The sequence below is a fragment of the Anolis carolinensis genome, chromosome 2, assembly GCF_035594765.1.
Source record: "Anolis carolinensis isolate JA03-04 chromosome 2, rAnoCar3.1.pri, whole genome shotgun sequence".
In the NCBI taxonomy this organism is placed as follows: Eukaryota; Metazoa; Chordata; class Lepidosauria; order Squamata; family Dactyloidae; genus Anolis; species Anolis carolinensis.
In genome coordinates this window covers 288,179,617-288,203,978 of record NC_085842.1, presented here as the reverse complement: position 1 = coordinate 288,203,978, position 24,362 = coordinate 288,179,617, and the positions used below count along the sequence as shown (strand labels likewise).

Here is a 24,362-nt window from a genome sequence, read left to right as displayed (position 1 = left end):
ATTCCACAAATATAGGTGAACGTATACAGTATATATAAATAAGAATGATAAGCTCAATGAGTTTGGTCAAGTAGGTAAATATTTGGAGACAGACATCTGACTACTGTAGAAAAGTACAATATTTGTTCATAAGGAGGCGAACAAGTATATGCAAATAGACCTGTTTTCATGCATTTTAAAATCCACTGCCAGATGCACAGATAGGAATTAATACCAATATTGGGCTGCTGTGAGTTTTTCAGGCTGTATGGTATGTTCCAGAAGCATCTTCTCCTGGAGTTTCACCCACATCTATAGCAAGCATCCACAGAGGTTGTGAGATCTTTTGGGAACTAGGCAAATGGAATCTCCAGAATGGGAGAAAGACCTCTTGTCAGTTTGAGGAAAGTGTAAATGTTGCAATTGGCCGCCTTGATTAGCATTGAATAGCCTTGCAGCTTCAAAGCAAGTCTGTATGTCCTTGCCTTTGTCACCCTGTATCGTCTGCCAGATGGTAATTATTCAAAATAGGAATATGCTGGGTGAGATGGATTTTCAAGAATGCTCTATATGATTCTTACAAGTGAAGATCAGACTGTGTAGCACCTACACGTCTCGTCTGGTCTCCAGCATTTGGCAACTGCTCTCATTCCTTTCAGCATCTCTTGACTGAGAAAGCTGAATAGCTCCGCCTAATCAAGGAAAAGTAGGTTGTGGTTGGAAATTCAATATCTTGGACAGCAGTAAGTTTGATTTCACTGACTTTAGCCAGCTCTCAAACTTACAAAGTTTGGCCACAATAGAAACATGCATAATCTGTTGGACCAATGACATATTTCTCCCTAAGCAATAAATACCTAAATAAATAAAGATACTATGGACCACTTAAAAGACAATTAAATGGGTCCTAAAACAAATCAGGCCAGAACTCTTCCTAGAAGCCAAAATGGTTGAAGTGAGACTATGGGCCCTTCCACACAGCCATATAAGCCAGAATATCAAGGCAGATCTGCTTTGAATTGGGTTATCTGAGTCCACACTGCCATATATTCCAGTTCAAAGCAGATAATGTGGGATTTTATTCAGTTGTGTGGAAGGGTCCAATGGTACTTTGGCCATATCATGAGAAGAGGAGATCCTATAGAAAAGACGAAAATGTTGATAAACTAGAAGCCAATGAAGCATTGGTTCTCAACCTGTGGGTCCCATGGTGTTTTTGCCTACAACTCCCAGAAATACCAGCCAGTTTACCAGCTGTTAGGATTTCTAGGAGTTGAAGGCCAAAACAGCTGACAAACTACTTGACAAACTACTGTGGTTTAATCAATGATTGGTTTGTTTTGGGAACTTGAATGTTTTATACTTACAATATTTGCAGCATTAATATTAACTTTTTTCTTAAACAGTCTTTCCATAGTGTCCAGATTATTAGTTTTAGCAGCATGCTGGAATTCTTTTTCATCAGGAAGAACTACAAAATAGAAACATATTTTTTCTTATGTTGCAGTAGATAAACTTTTAATCAGGGGTATGTTGTATTTCTATTTGATTTGATTTTAAGTATAAATGGACAGGTTAACCATGTTGTTAAAGAGTAAGGCACTGGACTCATTCTTAAAAGAATGGAACCATTTCATCAATATATATCTAAAGCTGGATCTACATGCTCTATATTCCAGGATCTGATCCCAGATTATCTGATTTGAACTGGATTATATGAGTATCCACTGTCATATAACCTGAGATAAGCAGATAATTGGAATCAGATCCTGGGTTATAGGGCAGTGTAGAAGGGGTCAGAGGTAAAGAGAAAGACCTTATGTATAGGTCTGGAGATATAAAATGTTGGGATGTTCACTTATTCAGATTAAAACAAGCAGAGATAGATTACTTGTTGGATATACAGTAGAGTCTCACTTATCCAAGCCTCGCTTATCCAAGCTTCTGGATTATCCAAGCCATTTTTGTAGTCAATGTTTTCAATATACAGTACCAGTAATATGAAAGAGAAATGTTAAATTATAGTACAGTACAGAGAAACCCGACAAAAGGGAAACTGGAAACCCACTTTTATAACTAATTATAAGCTGCTCAGGGGGAAAAAGAAAGGCCCTACGCTGCCTTTAGGCATTTATATCTTGTGCATAACAGGGGAAAGGAGTCCCAGTTTTGGTGGAAAAGGTAGAATAAATAAGCTTAACAACGAAAGCAAATGTTTGTCCTTCCCTTTAGTCCTCGAAGAGAATTAAGCAAACAGACGAGACAGGCTAGTACTGCAGCATTCTCCTTTCCAACAATTTCAAATCTGAGAAGGAACTTTGGCCCAGGTTCTCAACTTTCAATATGCAGTCTCCACAAATATAGTGCAGGTGGACATGGCATTTAGTTACACCAGGTATTTTAAATATCTGTGGTCTCCAATCTTATGAAACTCTTATGAAGTTTCTCTTCTCAATGTGTTCTCGAAGGCTGCTGTGAGTTTTCTGGGCTGTATGGCCATGTTCCAGAAGCATTCTCTCTTGATGTTTCACCTACATCTATGGCAGGCATCCCCAGAGGTTGTGAGGTATATTGGAAACTATGCAAGGGGGGTTTATGTATCTGTGAAAGGTCCAGGGTGGGAGAAAGAACTCTCTGTTGGAGGCAAGTGTGAATGTTGCAATTAATCACCTTGATTAGCACTGCAAAGCCTTGCAGCTACAAGGCCTAGCTGATTCATGCCTGGGGGAATCCTTTGTTTGAAGCCGAGAGTAAAGACAAAGATCCACCCAGCGGAAAAGTGTTCTTACCATACATCAAGGAAAGAACTGATCGCATAGGGAAGCTGATGAAGAAACACAACCTACAAACTTTCTACAGACACACTAAGAAAATTCAACAAATGCCTCATTCAGCAAAGGACAAGAGGGATCATCTCACCTCTGCAGGCGTCTACCATATACCATGCAGCTGTGGACAAGTCTACTGAGGGACCACCAAACACAGCATTGTCCAGACACGAATAAAGGAACATGAAAGACACTGCAGACTAACTCAACCAGAGAAGTCAGCCATAGCAGAGCACCTGAGGAACCAACCTGGACACAACCTATTATTTGAGCACATAGAAATGCTGGACCGCTCTGACAACCACCATGTCAGACTACACAGAGAAGCCATTGAAATCCACAAGCATGTGGATAATTTCAACAGAAAGGAGGAACTATGAAAATGAACAAAATCTGACTACCAGTATTAAAAAAATTCTAAAATCAGGACAGTAAATAAATAACAAGACTCAGAAAACCGAGAAATTCCAGACATGAAACAATCAGGGCCAGCTAACACCACTCAACAAAGGATTCCCACAGGCAGGAAGCAGCCAGGCTTTCCAATGCTAATCAATGTGATTAATTGCAACATTCACACGTTCCTCCAACAGACAAGAGTTCTTTCTCCCACCCTGGACCTTTCACAGATATATAAACCCCACTTGCCTAGTTTCCAACAGACCTCACTGCCTCTGAGGATGCCTGCCATAGATGTGGGCGAAACGTTTGGAGGCAGTACGGAAAACTCACAACAACTCAGTTTCTCTTTTCAACTTGTGACCAGAACGCAACTATTTTCAGCAACATGGACTCAAAGGAGAGAGACAGACAAGGGGAGGAGGGTCTCAGGGTCTGGGTTGGGTCTCCCCCCAAACGACCAAAGGCGAGAGGGATCTCCCCAAAAAAAGCAGCGGCTGGGGTCCTCCGCTTAAGAAACAGGAGCCAGAGAGAAGCCCAAGTCAGGAGGGAACCAAAAGGACCAGAGAACAGAGGGAGGGGTCTCTCCCAAAGAGGTTTCTGCTTGTTCCCTCCTTCTCCTTCTTGGCAGGAAAACTCACGGATCTCCGCGTTGGCCGCCTCCTCCGCCGCCGCGGCCCTTGCGCTGTCGCTTTCGTCGGGAATGGGGTTCCAATTCCCGATCAGGCCCGTCAGGCTCTTGACGGCGCGGCTCCAGGTCGCCTCCATGGCGCCGAGGGGCAAGCAAAGGCCAACCCTCCTTCCTCGCCCGGCGACTCCCTGCCCAGGAGCAGCAGCCGCAGCAGGTGAACCCAGCCTTTGTTTGAGAAGGGCCTGCTCCACCTTCATTCAGATGAGCAACCAAAGAGCCTTGTGGCACCTGGGAGAATAGCAAGTATAGCAGGCATGGGCAAACTTGGGCCCTCCAGGTGTTTTGGACTTCAACTCCCACAATTCCTAACAGCCAGTAGGCTGTTAGGAATTGTGGGAGTTGAAGTCCAAAACACCTGGAGGGCCCAAGTTTACCCATGCCTGGTGATTCTCCCCAATGCTTCCTCTTCATCTTGATTAATGACTTAGATGAAGGGTTAGAAGGCATGATCATCAAGATTGCCGATGACACCAAATTGGGAGGGATAGCCAATACTCCAGAAGGCAGGAGCAGAATCCAAAACGAGAGAGATGGGCCGAAACTTACAAAATGAAGTTCAGTGGGGACAAATGCAAGATAATAATAATAATAATAATAATAATAATAATAATAATAATAACTTTATTTTTATACCCCACCTCTATCTCCCCAAAGGGGACTCAGGGCGGCTTACATGGGGCCAAGCCCGAATAAAAACAATAGCAATATAAAACACAACAATAGACAAAAAACATGCACAATTATAAAAATTTAAACATTAGCCAATAAAAACAAATGACAAGAACTAATAAAAACATGGATTAAAACGGAGAGGTTGTAAAAGTAGACTGGGTAAGGTGCACCGTATAAATATTGTAAACACGAGGTGACTGATAAAGTGCTGCAAATTCTTGGAAGTGCAAATTGGGATGGGAATAGACCCTGTATCTTTATCAAGTTGACATAGGTAAAAAGTGCAAACCGGTACAGGAATGGTCACAGATACAGATTGCTATGGGGATGAGCAATCTTTAACTAAAGGCCTGAGTAAAGAGCCAGGTAAAGAGCCAGATACTCCACTTAGGCAGAAAAAATGAAATGCAAAGATACAGAATGAGGGACGCCTGGCTTGACAGCAGTACGTGTGAAAAAGATCTTGGGAGTCCTCGTGGACAACAAACTAAACACAAGGCAACAATGTGATGAGGCGGCAAAAAAAGCCAATGGGATTTTGACCTGCATAAATAGGAGTTTAGTGTCTAGATCCAGGGAAGTCACGCTACTGCTCTGTTCTGCCTTGGTCAGACCACACATGGAATACTGTGTCCAATTCTGGGCGCCGCAACTTAACTAAAATGTCGCCAAACTGGAATGTGTCCAGAGGAGGGTGACTAAAATGATCAAGGGTCTGGAGAACAAGCCCTATGCCAAGTGGTTTAAAGAGCTGGGCATCTTTAGCCTGCAGAAGAGAAGGTTGAGAGGAGACACGATGGCCATGTATAAAGATGTGAGGGGAAGTCATAGGGAGGAGGGCGCAAGCTTGTTTTCTGCTGCCCTGGAGACTAGGACGTGGGACAATGGCTTCAAATTACAGGAAAGGAGATTCCACCTGAACATTAGGAAGAACTTCCTCACTGAGAGCTGTTCAGCAGTAGAAATCTGTGCCCCAGAGTGTGGTGGAAGCTCCTTTTTTGGAGGCTTTTAAACAGGCTGGATGGCCATCTGTCGGGGTGCTCTGAACATGATTTTCCTACTTCTTGGCAAGGGGTTGGACTGGATGGCCCACGAGGTCTCTTCCAACTGTGATTCTGATAGGTTGAAGATGTTATGCACAATATTTATAATTTTGTGCATGAAACAGTTTGTGCACATGAAAACATCAGAAACCAAAGGTGTTGCTATCTCAAGGGCAATCTAGAATTAATGGTTTGTTGCCACTTTAACTGCCATGATATAGTGCTAAGGAATCCTGGGATGTGTAATCTGATGAGGCGTTGAAGGTCTTATTAAACTACAACTCCCAACATTCCATAGGATTGAACCATGGCAGTTACAGTGGTGTCAAACTGCATTAACTCTACAGTGTAGATCAGGCATGGCAAGCTTCAGCCCAGGTGTTTTGGACTTCAACTCCCACAATTCCTAATACATTGGATTTGGAAGGATTTCAAATAAGAGAAGCTCATTCTGTGTTACATTTTTGCAGTCAGTGGGTTAGTTATAGGGAAGGAGCAAAAATTAGGGCATTGCTCCATTCAGCTACCAATTCAGCTTCCCCAAATGATGCCCGCTTTCAATCCAGTCCCAAACTGCAAATGAAGGAGTGCTGTGAAAATCAGTTAGGGGTTGAAGATTCAAAACTTTTTATCAGTCTGTGTGCTAATTTTACACCTGCTGAACCAACACTGAAAATGGTGACTCGATATGAAATGTGGATGAGAATGTGAAGCATATATATATATATAAGAGATGGAATCCTGGCGACCGACAAAACAACAAAACTAAAGGCCCCCCAACCTCAAAATTTGACAACACAACCCATCATCCACGCCTCTAGGTTGATACAACAAAAAAGAAAGAAAAATAAAGTCCTAATTAGAGGGAGAGGAATAATTGCTTTTATACAATTGCTGCCATTTGGAAGGCTAAGCTCTGCCCACTTGGTCTCCTAGCAACCCACTCGGCCCAGGGGACAGACAGAGTTTGGCCTCACTTAGGCCTCTTCCACACTGCCTATAAAATACAGATTATCATATTTTAACTGGATTATATGGCAGTGTAGACTCAAGGCCCTTCCAGAGCTATATAACCCATTTACAATCTAATATTATATACTTTGAACTGGATTATCTTGACTCCACACTGCCATATAATCCACTTCAGTGTGCCTTTTATCCAGCTGGGTAGAAGGGACCTCATATAATCCAATTCTAAGTAGATAATATAAGATTTTAAATATACAGTAGAGTCTCACTTATCCAACATAAACAGGCCGGCAGGATAAGTGAATACGTTGGATAATAAGAAGGGATTCAGGAAAAGCCGATTAAACATCAAATTAGGTCATCATTATACAAATTAAGCACCAAAACATCATGTTATACAACAAATTTGACAGAAAAAGTAGTTCCATGCGCAGTAGTGCTATGTAGTAATTACTGTATTTACAAATTTACCACCAAAATATCACAATGAATTTAAAACGCTGACTACAAAAACATTGACTACTAAAAGGCAGACTGTGTTGGATAATCCAGAACATTGGATAAGTGAATGTTGGATAAGTGAGATTCTACTGTAATATGAAATAATTACTATGGTAGAATAATACACAACAATATAATCTCTAAAACCAGGACAGTAAATAAAGAGCAACATTCTGAAAGCAGGGAAATTGGGAATTCCACAAAGGAAACAATCAGGGCCAGCTAGCACCTCCCAAGAAAGAATTCTTCCAGAACCATGAAAATGAATACAATTTGGCTCCAAGTATTCAAAAACACTAAAATCAGAATATATAAAAATTCAGGGGAATTCCACACAGGAAACAATCAGGGCCAGCTAACACCTCCCAACAAAGTCTTCCCATCACTAAAGTCTGGCAAATTCTGTTTTCTGAGGGCCACAGACAGTAGAAGCACATAAAATATCGCAAACACCACCACTCTGAAAGCAAGGGAATTCCAGACACAAAACAATCAGGGCCAGCTAACACCTCCCAAAAAAAAATTCACTCAGGGAGGAAACAGCCAGGCTTTAAAGCTGCAAGGCCATTACATGCTAATCATTTTCCCTAATTACAGCATTCATTCAGGTTTGAATCGGGGGAGCGGACAGAGCCCCCACTGTTAGCCCCAGCTTCTGGTACTGCTCCGACTGCGCTCCATGCAGTCATGCCGGCAACATGACCCTGGAGGAGTGTACGGACAACACCAGCTCTTCAGCTTAGAAATGGAGATGAGCTCCAACCCCCAAAGTCAGACACAACCCAATTTAATGTCAGGGTAAAACCTTTACCCTTTATCTGAACTACCACCAATTCCTCAATACTTTATTTCCCATACCACCATACTTCGCCACAGCAACGTGTGGCTGGGCACAGCTAGTATGATATAGAAACCAGAGGTAAGATTTCATAATGCCATTCGGGATAGAGCTCTACAGCCAGTTTTCAGCATTTTAGATATTTATTCAGCTGTCCCAGAGAAAAAGTAAGGCATAAATACACACAATACAGCTGTACATCACTTTCTCCTGCTTGGTTTCTGTTCTGTGTGCTGCAGAGACTGGACTGCTTTATCTTTTCTCTGCCAGCCTCCTTACCTGCATGCGACTTCATTTCACCTGTGCTTATCTGGCGAAAAAACTAGGCTATAAATATGCGGAGTTGATTTTTAGGGTGGGCCTCTGTGATTGGCCTGGGATTTTACAAAAATAGAAGTGTGCTGTAGTCACTGGCAACATCCAATGAAATAAGTTGGTTATGTCTCCAAATGCTAAAATACTTTCTTCCACTATTCACTTCTGTTATTCTTTGAAATAAGAGGACTATGTGACAAAGTGGAGGTAGAAATGCCAAATAGTGATTTCAGAGCAATTTAACTAACCACAGCTAAAAATCTGTTCCACGAGACTGAGCTGTTGAGAATACAGCATGGATTGATCAGGTAGAGCAAGGAAAGCTAAAGGAAGCTTTTACCACAAAATTAATAACTAAAGTGCACTTTTAATAATGTTCAAATATTTTACAAAGCTTCTTATTAGTTTGCATTACACTGAGGTCCACAATTATGGAAATGAAGCTTGATAAAACTGTTTTTGACATTACATTACAAATAAAATTTATTTCAAAATACATACTTAATGTAAAGAACAAAATATATTAATATTTATACATGAACATTGTTTCCTACATATCCTTTAAAACATGGTGGTAAAATACCTTAACATAAGACTGCCTCTTATTCTGACCATTTAAAAATGTATCTGAAATAATAATGCAATAATAATAATAATTTTAAAAGACAGCACACTGACAGGACTTACTTCATTATACAATTTCCTAACCTAATTTTTTTAGACTGAATCTGTTTACACCAGAATAGTCTAACTGTAGCAGGGGGAATCTGGATAAGTGAATCGCTTCCTTAACATGGCCAGCCATTCTGGGAAGGCAAAGTACTTTTGGACAATCTTACTGAAAAGTTTTCTGCAAGACCATATAATATAAAAGATGCAGGTGCTAAAACACAGGTCTTTCCTAAGTACTTGTAAATGTTGGCAAGCTCTTACAGGACATTAAGAAGATTTTTTTTAAAGCTGTATTCAATTCAAATGAAAGAGACTAGAACTAAATTTGTATCAGCTTGTGTACATTTGAGCTACAAAAGTAGCATAAAATTACTTTAGGTGCTTTATATTAATTTATTTCAGTCTGTGTAGCACGTGAAATTCTGAAAAGTTATAGAATGAAAGCATGTCTTGTTTACATTAAAGTGTATCTGTGGGTGCATGCGTATTTGTAGTTGTATGTAGATAAGGCTCACAAATCTTAGTGTTTATCCTACGACGTATATTTTGACTACAAAGTACCATAACTTCCTGCAATAATTTTTATACAGCACAGTAGGTGAGCAGTCTTCAGTCTTGGTTTTACTTCCCAGATCATCAAAAGCTCACATTGACAGTATCAGATTTATGAAGTGCATCTGTTCATTATCAAATGAAAAGGCAATCATTTCACTTTTCTAGCATAGCCACAAATAATAAAAATACCAACTCCCACAAACAATATACATTGAGAGCTGCTGACTTCATTCAATGTATTTTCATCCTTCAATTCATTTATTTTTCACATAAGTACATCTTCATTATTCAAAATATCAAATTACTGCAAGGCAACTATTGAGAGTAAAATGTCCCTTTGATAAGTGCAAATTCATATATAAAATATACACACAATGAAAATAGCTTCGGCAATATGTTTTGCATTCAAATTGCACTGCTGTAACACTGATCAAAATGTCTTCCTTATAATATATGACATTCATTTAAAAAATGCTTCTATTGTGCACTTGGAATCTGTTGATTTGGCTTTTTTGGATGTTGATTGGTGAAGTGTTTTTCCGGATCTGAAATGGAAAAAAAATCACTAATTCAATTAAGCAGCTGGATTAAAAGAATAGTTGAAACTGACACATTCTAAAAACTGAAATAAAAAATATTGTTTTTATAGCTTACCGTTTTGCTCCTATTGTGGAAGCTGTATTATGTTCTCTATCCAAGGTTCCTGGAAAAATGGGAAAACATCCAATGTGTTAAGTGAAAACTAGAATCTATTATTGGAGAATTATATATCATTACATAGTAGGAACTCAGAAAACATTGCAGGTGAAAGCCTGATTTTTCTGTTTCTCCATTCACTTCAGCATTTCCCTCTTATCACTATCCATCACCCCAATACATTCCTCACCACTCTCCAGTTCAACTCCCTCCTTCATATCAGGAATGGGGAACATGTCCCCCCCACCCACCCAATCATTGCTGGACTGCTATGCCTATTGTCCCCCACCATTAGCTAGGCTGACTAGGTTGATGGGAATCACAGTCCAACACCAGGAAGGCAACATTTATCCCATCCTTGTTTGAAATCACTTGCCACTTTGAGAAAGGATGAAAAAACATCTTGTTTTATTTACTGCAGAAAACTTGGCTAGTAATTTTCATGAATATGTCCCTTCCCTAACACATTCCCAAGTGGGAAAGGAAGCTGTTAAGGCTGCAGTTTGAAGTCTGTTGACAATGTGAGGACAAAAGGAGAACTCAGCTCACTTCAGATATCCCTTCTCCCTTGGACTGTATGGAAGCACAGTTCCAATTATGCATATCCAATTGAGCTGCAACGATCAGTTTAGCTATGAAGGTTGGTGCAGTAAGAGGGCAAAGAGTAAGCACAGAACTATTAGAGACAAACAAATCCCAAATTTCAGGCTGGCTGAATAAATGTAACTAGCTATTCTCCCAAACAAATTATGGCGTGCCTGTGCTCCAGAGAAGAGATGACAGATCTCCCTGCCCTGGAGAGAGTAGGACTGCCTCATTTTAAACTATTTCCCAGTTTTGGGAGACTGTGAAGGCAGATACACAGCTGTGAGGGCAGGTACACAGTGAAGGCATATGTGTACCTGCCCAATATCTCCTACTTTGCCACTTTCCATAACGGAATGCTAACGATACAGCGGGCCAATATAAACACTGCAATACTTTCAGACCTTAAGATTATTCACGGCAATAGGTTTGGTAATCTTTTAAAATAAATTCTATACTTTAATGGTTGATTGAAATCTCTTATTTGCAAACCCCACCATTAATGATTAAACTATAAGCTATACATACAAAAATAAGCTATATTCAGCCAAGTATTTCTTTCACAATCACAGATCACTGCCCTAGAGACTTGCACACGGAGCACATGGCTTCAAATTGCAAGAAAAGTGATTCCACCTAAACACTACGAAATACTTCCTGATGGCAAGAGCTGTTTGGCAGTGGAATATGCTGCTTCAGACCACAGGGGAGTCTCCTTCTCTGGAGGTTTTTAAGCAGAGGCTGGATGGTCATATGTTATAAATGCCTTCCAACTCTGATTCTATAAAATCAAGGATTTCTGAAATTAATATATAATATTAGTATCTTCAGAAACCCCTGATGTTATTTAAGTTATTCATTTCTCTGCATAAAGCACTCTCCAAGATTAAATTTCATATATCATGAATCATTCACAACATATGAAAATTTTAGAGTTGTACTTATACTTTTCAGGATGCACCACTGGTATTTGATTTAATAACAAGGGAATAAATATAAAATACATTGGAAGTCCTGATAAACCCATGTGGCACAACCCCACATTTAGTGGGTGATGTTCTGGAGATAGTATCACTGGACATTTAAAGGATTACTAGAATAAGTACAGCTGACTTGCTAGCATATGAGTATTGATATGTTTGTTTGTTTATTTATTTATTTATTTATTAGACTTGTATACCGCTACTCCCAGTTTGGCTCGGAGCGCTTTACAGAAATAGATTAAAACAATACATTTAGCTTTAAAATAATGAAAACAACAATAAAAACAAAATAAAAACAGACATATCAGAGGTAGGGAGAAATCCCACAAAATCTAGTCAAAGCAAAGAACTGACAGTCTTTATATTTCATATTAAAAAGATATCCTAGTTCACCGAAGTTTACAAAGTAGCTTTTATTCTTTTCTCAAGAAAAAAATTAAGGATTTCTTCACAAAATGTGAAACAGACATTTTATTTATAAAGACCTCAACTTTAATCTGTTTCCAAGCTTGTCTTCAAAACAGAACAAAATGAACAAACCCCATCCCAAAATACTAATGTCTGGCAAACTGAATACTTACCAGTAGTTTTTGATTTTTCTGTCAACTGCTTGATAATACCTTTGTTTAAACAGACATCTACATGCCTATTAAACACTGCAAGGTCCTTTGTTTTTTGTTCTAAGTTGCAGACGGGACACACTAAAATACTGTTTTCACTCATGTCAGTAAAACATGGTAACTTGTTATCTGTACAGTGGGGCTCTTCAAAATGCTCCACTGATGAGACTTCAGAAATAAAATCCTCCTTTGCATGCATACCAAATACAGAGTCACTAGTCATTGCACATCCACTCTCACTATCAGGTTCATTATTGTGCACCATAGGAAAAATATCTATGCTACCACTGGCAGCATAATCCATTACATTAGGCTGTACTTCAATCCTCTGGTTGCTAGTATTATCTTTTTCAGTGTCTTTCTCCTTCCGGTCCAAAGATAGATCACTTGTATTCTCCCATGATTTCTTATTTATATTTTTTGTACAATCTTTTTCAAATGTCCCACTGAGACATTTGTCAATATGCCTATTAAATGCCTCCAAAGTGCTATTTTGATGCTCTTCAAAGCAAACTGGACAAACAAAGAACTGGAGTTCATTGTACTTTGTTTTATCTACCAATGATGTCATTGGTGCCATGTCCTGAAGATTCTGCTGGTCTAAAGACTCATTTAAAGAAACTGGCTGGTTTGCTTCTAATCTTGTAGATCGTTTTTTATTGAAAAAACTTTCTCTATCAGGTGCCTTTGAAAAGGTTTCCTCAGCAGATTTTCTTGAAAAGAGTTTGGAAGCACTTATTTGTTTTCCTAAGAAATTAACAATACTCTTTTGTTGATACTTCTTTTCTTCTTCATTTAAAAAACCAGACACTCGTACACCTGAAAATGACAAACAAGTTACATAAAGTTGAAAAGGAATAAAATAAAAAATAATTCAAAAGTAACAAAAATGAGGTATAAAATTGGAATCATAGAATGATAAGAGTTGGAAGAGACCTCATGGGTCATCCAGTCCAACCCCCTGCCAAGAAGCAGGAAATCACATTCAAAGCACCCCCGACAGATGGCCATCCAGCCTCTGCTTAAAAGCCTCTGTGAAGAAGTGTATAATTATATTTTGTTTATAGATGACATGTGTATTTGATTTTATTTAAACAGTCAGGTTTGGCTAAGTTTAAAATGGTGAGTATTTGAATTGATGATGTGTGGGGGAAGGTAGCCATCTTAGAATGCTAGAACAGGTTACCCTAGCAACAGGGGCGGAGCCAACCGCCGTTTGGAAAGAAAAAGGGGGAATGTTTTAAAACCCAGGCAGTCTGTGATTTTCTAGTCACAGTGGAGGATCTGATTCTTGTGAGGAGAATCAGGTTGGCTCAAATAGAAGGATTTGAGTCAGATTTAGGTTAGACCAGACTGGGCAAGTTAGGTGACTTGTCTAGGGTCATTTATAGAGCCTGTGGATTAGGGAAAATTAATCCCAGGAGATCCAGGAGGATCAGGGTTTAGTGTAATCCAGAGAAAGGAATATTTTGAAAGTTTGACCACCTCATATCCATTTGTAACCATTAAGTGAAGTGCCTTTAACAAGTTATATGAAACCATCAAGCTCTGTACCTGCAATAAACTTATTTTGATTTCACATATTTATACATGGCTATCATGTCTCCTCTCAGCCTTCTCTTCTGCAGGCTAAATATGTCCAGCTCTTTAAGCCGCTCCTCATAGGGCTTGTTCTCCAAATCCTTGATCATTTTAGTTGCCCACCTCTGGACACATTCCAGCTTGTCAACATCTCCCTTCAACTGCGGTGCCCAGAATTGGACACAGTATTCCAAGTGTGATCTGACCAAGGCAGAATAGAGGGGTAGCATGACTTCCCTGGATCTAGACACTATACTCCTATTGATGCAGGCCAAAATCCCATTGGCTTTTTAAACTGCCGCATCACATTGTTGGCTCATGTTTAACTTGTTGTCCACAAGGACTCCAAGGTCTTTTTCACACATACTGCGGTCGAGCCAGGCATCCCCCATTCTGTATTTTGCATTCCATTTTTTTGCCTAAGTGGAGTATCTTGAATTTCTCCCTGTTGAACTTCATTTTGTTAGTTTCAGCCCATCTCTCTAGTCTGTTAAGATCATTTTGAATGATGCTCCTGTCTTCTGGAGTATTCGCTATCCCAGTTTGGTGTCGTCTGCAAACTTGATAATTAGGATAGAGCTGCAATCTGAACTACATGAAAATTCTGTGGGCCAACTGTATCTATAATCCACAGGTTTAACCCATTGTGATTTCAATTGGATACAACACTATGAAGGAGGCTTCTGCCTTCTGCTTCTACCTTGTGCCTCAAACACAGAAGCAGACACCTGGAATACCCACCTAGCAGCATGTATTAGCCTTGCTACTGCCTTCACTGCCTTATGCCACTTTTAATGCAGTACGGACTTGAGCATGCAGATGTTTTTCATCTGCACAAGGTCCGTGTGTACCAGAATCAATTCCCCGTTGACATCAAGAGCTCACTGCAGGTCATTTGAATAAAACTGATTCTGAAACCCTAAGATCTAGATGTCATTGCAATGACTGGGATTAACCCAGAACTCACACTTAATTTCCACTGAAACTAATGGAATGCATGCTAGTCATTACAGATTTTTCAGAATGAATCCAGCACAACTTCAGTGTGACTAACGAAGCTTGCATGAATTATGAATTCCACTGCTTATAAAACCTAACAGCATTTGAACATATCTGCTACCACAAATTGTATATAGCTATATTTCTTATATTTATTTTTTTTAAAAAGACATTTAGAGACCACATATTTTAAAATGTGAGGCAATATTTATGAAAGAGCGCTTGGAATTCAAAATACCATACTCTTCTGGTATATTCATCATATTATGTCAATATCGATGTCTAGAGCTTATCAAAACATAGGATGTTTTCCAAATTTATGTTCACTGATTTTTTTTAAAAAAGTAAAAACTTATTATAACAAAGCAACAGCAATTCAATTGATGAAATATTTACCCATCAATCGTAGCCGTAATGGCTGTGGAGCCACACTCACAATTTCTGATCCAAGCAAATCTTTAGCAATAGCAAATATTTCTTCTTCAGTAGAAACTGCAGACAGGACTGTGGTAGCTCTTGTCTTCACTTCAAAGTTTACATTCTTCAACTTTAAAGTCACAGTTCTAGCCTATTACAAACAATAAACATTTTCAAACAGAATTTTACATAGCTGTTTTTTTTTAACTTACTGTACTCTGAGATCAACGTTTAGTAATGAATTATTCACAGGTACCTTTACTACAGAAATTGCTGTTATTCTGTTTTAGCCTAAAAAGACATTAAAGAATCATGCAGCTCCTTTGAGATTAACTGGAAAGAAGACATTTCTAGCATAAGCCTTTTCAGACACAGACCTCTTGGTATGTAAAGCTAGACATTTCTTTGGTCCAATTCATTTCAAGGGTGCACATTTTAAAATTCAAAAGCCTAAATAAATGAACAAATAGCTTGTTGCTGTTGTTGTTAGGTGCCTTTATGTTGGCTCCAGCTTATGGCAACCCTATCCTAGGATTTTCCTGGAAAGATTTATCTAAAAGAGGTAACCCATTGATGTTTGTTAAAACCAAGAGAGTGTAATTTTACCAAAGTGACCCAATGGGTTTTCATGGATGAACAAGGATTCATACCCTCCTCTCCCAGAGTCCTAGCCCAACAACCAAACCACTACACACCTCAGCTCTCTTTAACCAAATCAACCAGGATAGTTAAATAAATCATGTTGACCCCATATCTTCTATATGTTTCTAGGTATTGCTCCTTTTCTTGAAATAAATGCCAAGATTAGATAGTATAGCTAAAGTTCAGTACAAGTGATCTAGAAAAAAACCAAGAATACCACTCTCTATTAAATTATAGTGTTTGCCTTAGGCTGCATCTATTATGAAGATGATGAGGAAGAATAATGTTATATCCCTTAAAAGGCCTGATCGTTTTATGCTTGGCCAGAATAAGAGCAAAGGCAATCCATTACTGTTGCTTCCTTTGCTAATTAACTATTTTTACTGCAACAGCTACTCTAAAGTTACTTGGAGAATTGATTGTCTGAAACATTTAACTTTAGGCTAAATATATTCTTGCCTAAATAAATCCTGTTACCATGGAAGAAAACAAATAAAAGCACATCTCACAGAAGCAATATGCCAAAGGACACACAAGGCCTGAATGCTAATCAGTATGAGGAATACTGTATTTTAATCATAAAATTACCTACTTTAAGTCCTTCCTTTTTTAAATCCTGTGCAAGGTCAGCACACAGTTCTTTGCACAAACTGTATTGTTCTTCTGTATTTATTTCATTAAATGTCCTAAGTTCCAAAAAGAAATAATCAGTCATATCATAGCAGCAGCAATAATTGTGTTTTGTTCTCATATATTAACAAGGAAACTTTTTTTTAAAAAAAATGATCCACTGGTATATTTATAACTGTATTAGAAAATTGCCCTTAAAAACTCTGTCTCAGTTTTGTTACAGCATGCTAAAGTAAAAGATCTCAGGATATAATAGAGAACAATAATCAACATAAATAGCCACAATATGGTTTGTACAACATGCTGCTGTAGAAAGGGATGCTTATGAATCATTGAAAAAGCCCAGCATCAGATGCAGATAAAGATTTCAGACATACGATGTAAGTCTCACTTAGATCCCAAAGAAATTAGTGGAATTTAGTCTCTGATCTGTTCTACTGCTAAGGAAAGAGATCAGTTGGAGAGCAGTAACAGAAATCCAGGTAAGAAATTCTGTCTAGTACAGGGAGCTCCATGCTGCTTCTAATGAAGCATGTTTGATTCATATGCACCAGTTCTGTACTACGTTTCTAGCATCAGGGAAAAAACCTTGCAGTACTTTAATTCAGAATGTCCAAGTGATAAGATAATTTACATGTGTCTGTGTATGTACATACCTTTCAGTACTCATACTTTTTCTTTCGCCATCCCTGTAAAAGAAAAGAAAAATATGAATATTCAGGTGAAGCACACCAAAATAATAAGCTAATTTCAATATTTTATACCCCAAATAAGAAAATATTAACATTTCTGATAGTATGAAATGCACACCAAACCCCCCAAAATTTATTCACTTGAACTGAACACAATATTTTTAAAAAGAGAGCACCAATAACTCATTTCATCAGATTTTATAAGTTTTCAACTACATTGTGCTCTTGAAAGAATACATCTCTTTTATAGTGCAATCAGAAACAGGAGCAAGCTAAGTGCTGTTCTTCTGCAGCCTTCAACCCTTCCCAACTCCCTAGACCGATCTTCTTCTATCAAGAGAAAGAGGTGAATTGCCATTCTTGGAACCTTTTTAGGTTGCACTAGCCAGCCCACCAGCATAATGTTTAACATCAAACACTTGCTTTTCCCAAAACTTCCGTTTGTTTTTGTTGTTTTGTGATATTTGTGACAGTTTTTGCAGCCTGGAGGCTTCCAGAGATGGAAACTGGACCATAGACAGGTCAATTTCTATTTTAAAAGATACAAAGGGTCACTCACTGAACCTGGTTAAATGAATAGCTTTTAAGTATAAAAAATGCTGTCTATTTACAGCTAAAAATATTGATAACAAAGGAGAGAACAGCCTCTGCTTGAGAATCTGGAATGATCCTAGCAGTCAGAGTAAATAGTAGGTTTGATGAAACATGTTGACTTGGCAAAGGGAAAATTCATGCATTTCTCTTCTATAAAGCCTACTATGCTAATAAAAGAAGTGCAAAACATTTAAAATTAATACAATTAATTACACAAAATACCTTTCCAGTTGTGTAGAACCCAAACCAAGAGAGATTTCCAGGAAATTATGCCAAGATGTTTCAGAGAAGAGCAGAGAAATCAGTGCCCTCTGCTGGTAAAGGTCAGTGCATGTTACAATTCCCAAAGCTCTGAGCATTTTCTCTGTTACTTTTCCTATGCCAGGCACCTGAAAGGAAGTTAAGATGTGCAGTACACACTCACTTATCCAACATTCTCTTATCCAACATTCTGGATTATCCAAACACAGTCTTTTTCTCTAGGCAGCAAGGACGGGACCTTTTACGCATTTAATTTCCAACAATGTTGTTACTTTAAGTTCATTTTATGCCATTCTATCTTTATTTGTAGTCAATTTGTTAGTAGTCAATATTTTTAGACAATGTTTTCAATATATTGTGATGTTTTGGTGCTAAATTCACAAATACAGTAATTACTACATAACGTTACCATCTTTTGGACTGCTTTTTCTGTCGATTTGTTGTAAAACATGTTTTTGGTGCTTAATTTGTAAAATCATAATGTAATTTGATGTTTAATAGGCTTTTCCTTAATCCCTCCTTATTATCCAACCTTTTCACTTATCCAACGTTCTGTCGGCCCGTTTATGTTGGGTAAGTGAGACTCTACTGTACCAATAAAACTATTTGTGCAACAGGACTGTACATATTCCTCCCTGCCAGGCACTGTATTTGCTAGGGAATGATCTTAACCTACTGGAATGGGTTTGGAGGCCACCTGGAACCCTGGTGAAAGTGGAATTTGTTCTGTTAGCTGTCTGTTCTACTGACAAAAGTATAACTCTACAAGATAAGGTACTTCTATTAAAACAATGGCACCATACTTCTTTCTAGTAGTAATACTTGCCAGTTTCACTTCCTACTAATTCTTCATCACAGAAAGTTCTAACACAGAAAGCATTATGTAAATTAAAAAATTAGTAACCTACACTCAGGTATTATCTTATAAATTAAATCTTAAAAACATAGTTTTTGGGCCAGGCTGTGGCGCAGCTGGTTAATAGCTAGCAGTAATAGATCACTGCTGACCGAAAGGTCATCAGTTTGAAGCCCGTGTCGGATTGAACTCCTGACCGTTTAGTAGCCTAGCTTACTGTCCACCTAAGTGGTTTGAAAATAGCTGCAGCTGTGAGTACAGAATTTAGGGGCCGCTTAATGCAGGGAGGTTAATTAAATTTAATTTACAACACCATAAAACTACCAACGAGCGAAAAGCAAGGAGGAAGTACTACAATCGAAAGGACTCGGTGTCACAATGGATGAACCGACAGCTCCTCCTGTGGCCGGAATCAAGCATAACCTCATGAAGCCGGAAGTTGGAAAATGTTAAATTACCTCTACTATCTGTCTGTCTATGTTGTATGTCTAATAATGGCACTGAATGTTTGCCATGTATATGTGCATTGTGATCCGCCCTGCGTCCCCTTCGGAGTGAGAAAGGCAGAATATAAATACTGTAAATAAAATAATAATTATAGCTGAGTATGGCCTGAAGCTGGAAAGTATCATGCATTTTCTGCACTGACATTTTCCATGTTTAATTATGTTATAACTCCATGTGATAAATAATGCACTTTCAAATAAATAAGGAAATATATAACATTAACACATATTACTTTGCTCCAAAACCAGCAGAGTATCAACAGCAGAAAGTCCTCATGTTTTGAGAAACATTAGTGCTGAAATGCATTGAGAAGGGAAACCACAAAGGCTCTAACCTTCTTGAAAGCTATATCAAAAACCCCCAACATCTCTACATCTATTAGGACTAACAAATACATCACAAAGTGAATAAGTAAGCTTTCGGATGCAGCTCATTTTCAGACTAAACAAACATAAATGACAAGAGAAAATGAAAATATGTTACAAGGTGTAGTAAAAATGATAATACCTGCAGTGGTTAGTTAATGCGTTTTCCTGATTAAGGAGCAAATATTCCAATGTCTTAACAAAACGAATGAAAGGCTTTATTATAGGAACTCCATTCCAAGACAGCAAAGTTATTCAGTGTGCTGATCTAATCTAGCTTCATTCTAGGAAAGGATTGAGAGTCTGTTCTTAAAACAGAGTAGAGCAATGCCATGTGAGTTAACCGAGGCACCTGTCTGTCCTATTTTATGGGATTCGTTTCAGCTTGTTCACCTGGATGACGTGGACAGGATCCTTGATGCGGTGAGAGCAATTACCTGTGCCATGGATCCTTGCCCCTCTTGGCTAATTAAATCGGCCAGAGGGGGGTTGCAAGATTGGTTTGTGAGGATAATCAATTCCTCTTTGGATCAAGGTAAATTTCCATCTTCCCTTAAACAGGCCATAGTGAAGCCAATTCTGAAGAAGGCTTCCCTTGATTCGACAATTCTAAACAACTACAGACCAATCTCAAACCTCCCTTTCTTGGGCAAGGTCCTGGAGCGGGTGGTTGCCTCGCAGCTCCAGGGTTTCCTGGATGACACTGATTTTCTGGACCCATCGCAGTCTGGCTTCAGACCTGGTCATAGTACTGAGACGGCTTTGGTCGCCTTGGTGGATGACCTCCACAGGGAACTGGACAGGGGGAGTGTGACCCTGCTGGTTCTCTTGGACATCTCAGCGGCTTTCGATACCATCGACCATGGTATCCTTCTGGGACGGCTCTCTGGGATAGGCCTTGGGGGTACTGCTCTGCAATGGCTCCAGTCCTTCCTGGAGGGCCGTTCCCAGTTGGTGAAGCTGGGGGACACCTGCTTGGACCCCTGGCCATTGACCTGTGGGCTCCCGCAAGGTTCTATTCTGTCTCCCATGCTTTTTAACATCTACATGAAACCGCTGGGTGAGGTCATCCAGAGTTTTGGAGTGCGGTGCCATTTCTACGCAGATGACACCCAACTCTACTACTCTTTTCCACCAAACTCCAAGGAAGCCCCCCAGATACTGGACCAGTGCTTGGCAGCTGTGATGGGTTGGATGAGGGCGAATAAGCTGAAGCTTAATCCTGACAAGACAGAGGTCCTCCAGGTCAGTCGTATGTCTGATCGGGGTATTGGGTGGCAACCTGTGCTTGACGGGGTCGCACTCCCCCTGAAGGCGCAGGTCCGCAGCTTGGGGGTCCTCCTGGACTCATCACTGACACTTGATGCCCAGGTGTCGGCGGTGGCCGGGAGGGCCTTTGCACAACTAAAACTTGTGCGCCAGCTGCGACCGTACCTTGAGAAGTCTGACTTGGCCATGGTGGTCCATGCCTTTGTTACCTCTAGATTGGATTATTGCAATGCACTCTACGTGGGGCTGCCTTTGAAGACGGCCCGAAAACTTCAATTAGTTTAACACTCGGCAGCCTTGGTTCTGACGGGAGCCCAATACAGGGAGCGGTCAACCCTCCTGTTTAAGGAGCTCCACTGGCTGCCGTTTATTTACTGGACCCAATTCAAAGTGCAGGTGATTACCTATAAAGCTCTGAATGGTTTGGGACCCATCTACCTTCGGGATCGTCTCTCCCCCTATGAACCTGTACGGTCTCTTTGGTCATTGGGGGAGGCCCTCCTCTCACTTCCGCCAGTGTCACAAGCACGGTTGGTGGGGACGAGAAAGAGGACCTTCTCTGTAGTAGCCCCCCGGCTCTGGAACTCGTTGCCTAGGGAGATCAGGCAAGCCCCAACCTTGATGGCGTTTCTGAAGAGCCTGAAAACCTGGCTTTTCACCCAGGCCTTTGGCTAAGATCGCCCATCCCCATCATAATTACACTTATTACACTCCTCGACCTTTTGTACTAGTCGCTCTTCTCCTGATTACTTGATATTAATTCAGGGCTCCTCTCTACCCAATGTGATCTTAAATGAATCTATTGCACTTTATCTATTTAAAATTTGTAACACATAATGTGCACCTTGCTTATCCGCTATTGCAACCTCATTGTTTTTAATTCAATGTTTTAATACCGCGTAGTGTTTTTTTGTTTGTTTTTTTTGGCTGCTGTGTATATATTATTATTGGTTTTTATTATTGTTCTTTGATGTTTCATATTTTATTTTATCATTGTTTTGTCTCTGATTTTGCTGTAAGCCACCCCGAGTCCCCTTCGGGGGAGATGGAGGCGGGATATAAATAAACTTATTATTATTATTGTTGTTGTTATTATTATTATAGATTAAATAATTTCTTGTAATTTGGTTAAACAGTGCCATCAAAACCTCCCACAAATTAGGTGAAATTAGAGAGATGACTATGCAAGTCCACTTCCATTACCCCATAGAGCAGGGAGTTACGAGATAGATCCTAAAACTTCAGTGAGTATATCTACTCTGCAGAGCACTGACTTGGTCAAAAGACAAAAAATATAACTGCCAGCATTTCAAAATGTCTATTAAAAAGAGTGTGGGCAATTGGCTGGCTGTATGATACATGGCTCCTGAGAGTTCATCCACGAGCATTTACCCACATGTGTGCCTAAAACAACAGGAATTCACTTTCTGCTGTTATTAATATGTAGGGACTGTTGAGGGAGGTAAATACTGAAAAATTACAGGCAACTTTAGCAGTTCACACTGGCATTTAGTAAAGCATTTTTACAGGTAGATTAATCAGATACAGTGATTCATCAGATGCAGAGATGAGAAAATGGGAACAGCTGCAGCATTATGTGCCAGATACAACAAAGGGACCTCAGGTTATATCAAAAGTTACTGGGGCAAAGATGCAATGGCAGCATTCCTTCTGAAAGTATGAAAAGCAGCATTTATTCTAACACTAATCAGAAGAACAGAGAGGCCCTTTGTAACACAGAGGTGAAAACCAAAGAAAAATGTGGTAATCCTTATATTAGCAAATGGAGATTTATACCATGCGCTAAAAGAAGTCAAATTGACAGCATTGCTTCTCTCTTACTAGTTCGTACTTACGGGAGGGAAATTTCTCCAATACAAAAAGTGACACTGTAGGTTGCTACTTTCCAACCTTTTATTTGGTCCTTATTATACTACAGACCTTTGGATTGTTCCCTAAATAAGCCAAGGCAACTATCTAAAATATTTGTTTTATTTTTCACTTCTTAGATATTACCAGTTACCAGAAAGTCCTCAAAGTAGTTTTTGAAAAAGCATAAACCAATAACATAACCACTACTCATATAACAAGATTAGAAGACTTGAAAACAGTAACACTTTCAGTTTGCTTGGTTTTAGTGTTGACAATGAAAGAATCAAAACTACAGATAAAAAGCTAAGTCTCTTAACAAAATTCTGAGAACTTTACTCCTTGCCTCCCAGTCCTCAAAGCTACCAAAAGACCATATGTGAAGAGCTTTGGAGCCTTCCAGAGTCAGTTTTTTTGGGAAGCTGCAATTCTTTGTATATATTTACTAATGTAAATGTATAAGAAAAGAAATGCTATTAGAGTGTAATATTCATTAAGATTTTTAAGAGATAAAGACAGAAAGAGAAGATAGTCTATTATGCAGATACTAGAAATAAAAATCATATTTAAGGGAAAAAATCAGAAAAGGTTTCTCAAGCATTCAAATAATCAGATGAAAGTAACCTCGTGCCTCTTTCAGTTTTTTCCTTCTTGTCATCAAATAGACTTGAGGACTACTCCTGCCTCCTTTCCAGTCCATGTTCACTTTTTCCTAGCGGCTGGCAGGTTAGTCAAGTGAGGAGAATTGCTGCCAGTTCACAACATCTGAATCATCATGAACCAGCTATCAGAATGCCGACAGTGGGGATAATCCTTTCTTGCCAGTTCACCACAATACTAGGAGGGAAAGATTGAACTATAGCCTAAATTATCTTCTATTGGCTTCTCCACACCCTCTCAAGATCACATGGGTGGGACAGGCAAAGGGAAGCTGAGCCAGGATGTTGAAAGGCTGTAGCCTCCATGATCCTTGTCTGACTTTCCTTATTCTTTTGTCACACAGCTGGAATGAGAGCAAGGATCATCAAAGGTCTGGTCACGATCCTCACTCACTTCCTTCCTATCTTCCCAATATAATCCTGTTGGGTGGGTAGATTGGGAGAGTGATTCAGAATGGTGTAAGGCCATAGCCTCCATGATCCTTAGTGGGCTTCTACTTCCAGGGACATGAGAAAAACGGTAAATGAGAGATAAGACTGTCTCCCCTACAAGGACTCTTTCAAAAACAGCACAATTTTTAAAAGGGTCATTCAATGGAAATTTGTTGAATTATATATACTATCCTGAAAGAACAAATGATTTACAGCAACACATCCCTAGCTGATACCAATGCT

At 39.4% G+C, this 24,362-nt stretch overlaps 2 protein-coding genes across 6 annotated transcripts in view; both read right to left on the bottom strand.

Annotated features, from left to right (window-relative positions):
* The window catches only part of ankdd1b (ankyrin repeat and death domain containing 1B), a 31,116-nt gene extending 27,001 nt beyond the window's left edge, over window positions 1–4,115 (bottom strand). Inside the window, exons 1-2 of the mRNA XM_008102934.3 lie at window positions 3,848–4,115; window positions 1,347–1,450 (exon numbers count right to left, since the gene is read on the bottom strand). Coding sequence (XP_008101141.2) covers window positions 1,347–1,450; window positions 3,848–4,094 — 351 coding nt within the window. The 5' untranslated portion in view covers window positions 4,095–4,115. The remainder of the gene's footprint in view (window positions 1–1,346; window positions 1,451–3,847) is intronic.
* A 4,467-nt stretch (window positions 4,116–8,582) lies between these two features.
* The window catches only part of polk (DNA polymerase kappa), a 45,055-nt gene continuing 29,275 nt past the window's right edge, over window positions 8,583–24,362 (bottom strand). For all 5 annotated transcript variants that reach the window (XM_008102937.2, XM_003216253.3, XM_008102938.2 and 2 more), the window contains 7 exons: window positions 18,124–18,290; window positions 17,272–17,304; window positions 16,578–16,671; window positions 15,323–15,494; window positions 12,308–13,165; window positions 10,117–10,165; window positions 8,583–10,007 (listed from right to left, as the gene is read on the bottom strand). In XM_008102937.2, coding sequence (XP_008101144.2) covers window positions 9,923–10,007; window positions 10,117–10,165; window positions 12,308–13,165; window positions 15,323–15,494; window positions 16,578–16,671; window positions 17,272–17,304; window positions 18,124–18,290 — 1,458 coding nt within the window. In that variant the 3' untranslated portion in view covers window positions 8,583–9,922. The remainder of the gene's footprint in view (window positions 10,008–10,116; window positions 10,166–12,307; window positions 13,166–15,322; window positions 15,495–16,577; window positions 16,672–17,271; window positions 17,305–18,123; window positions 18,291–24,362) is intronic.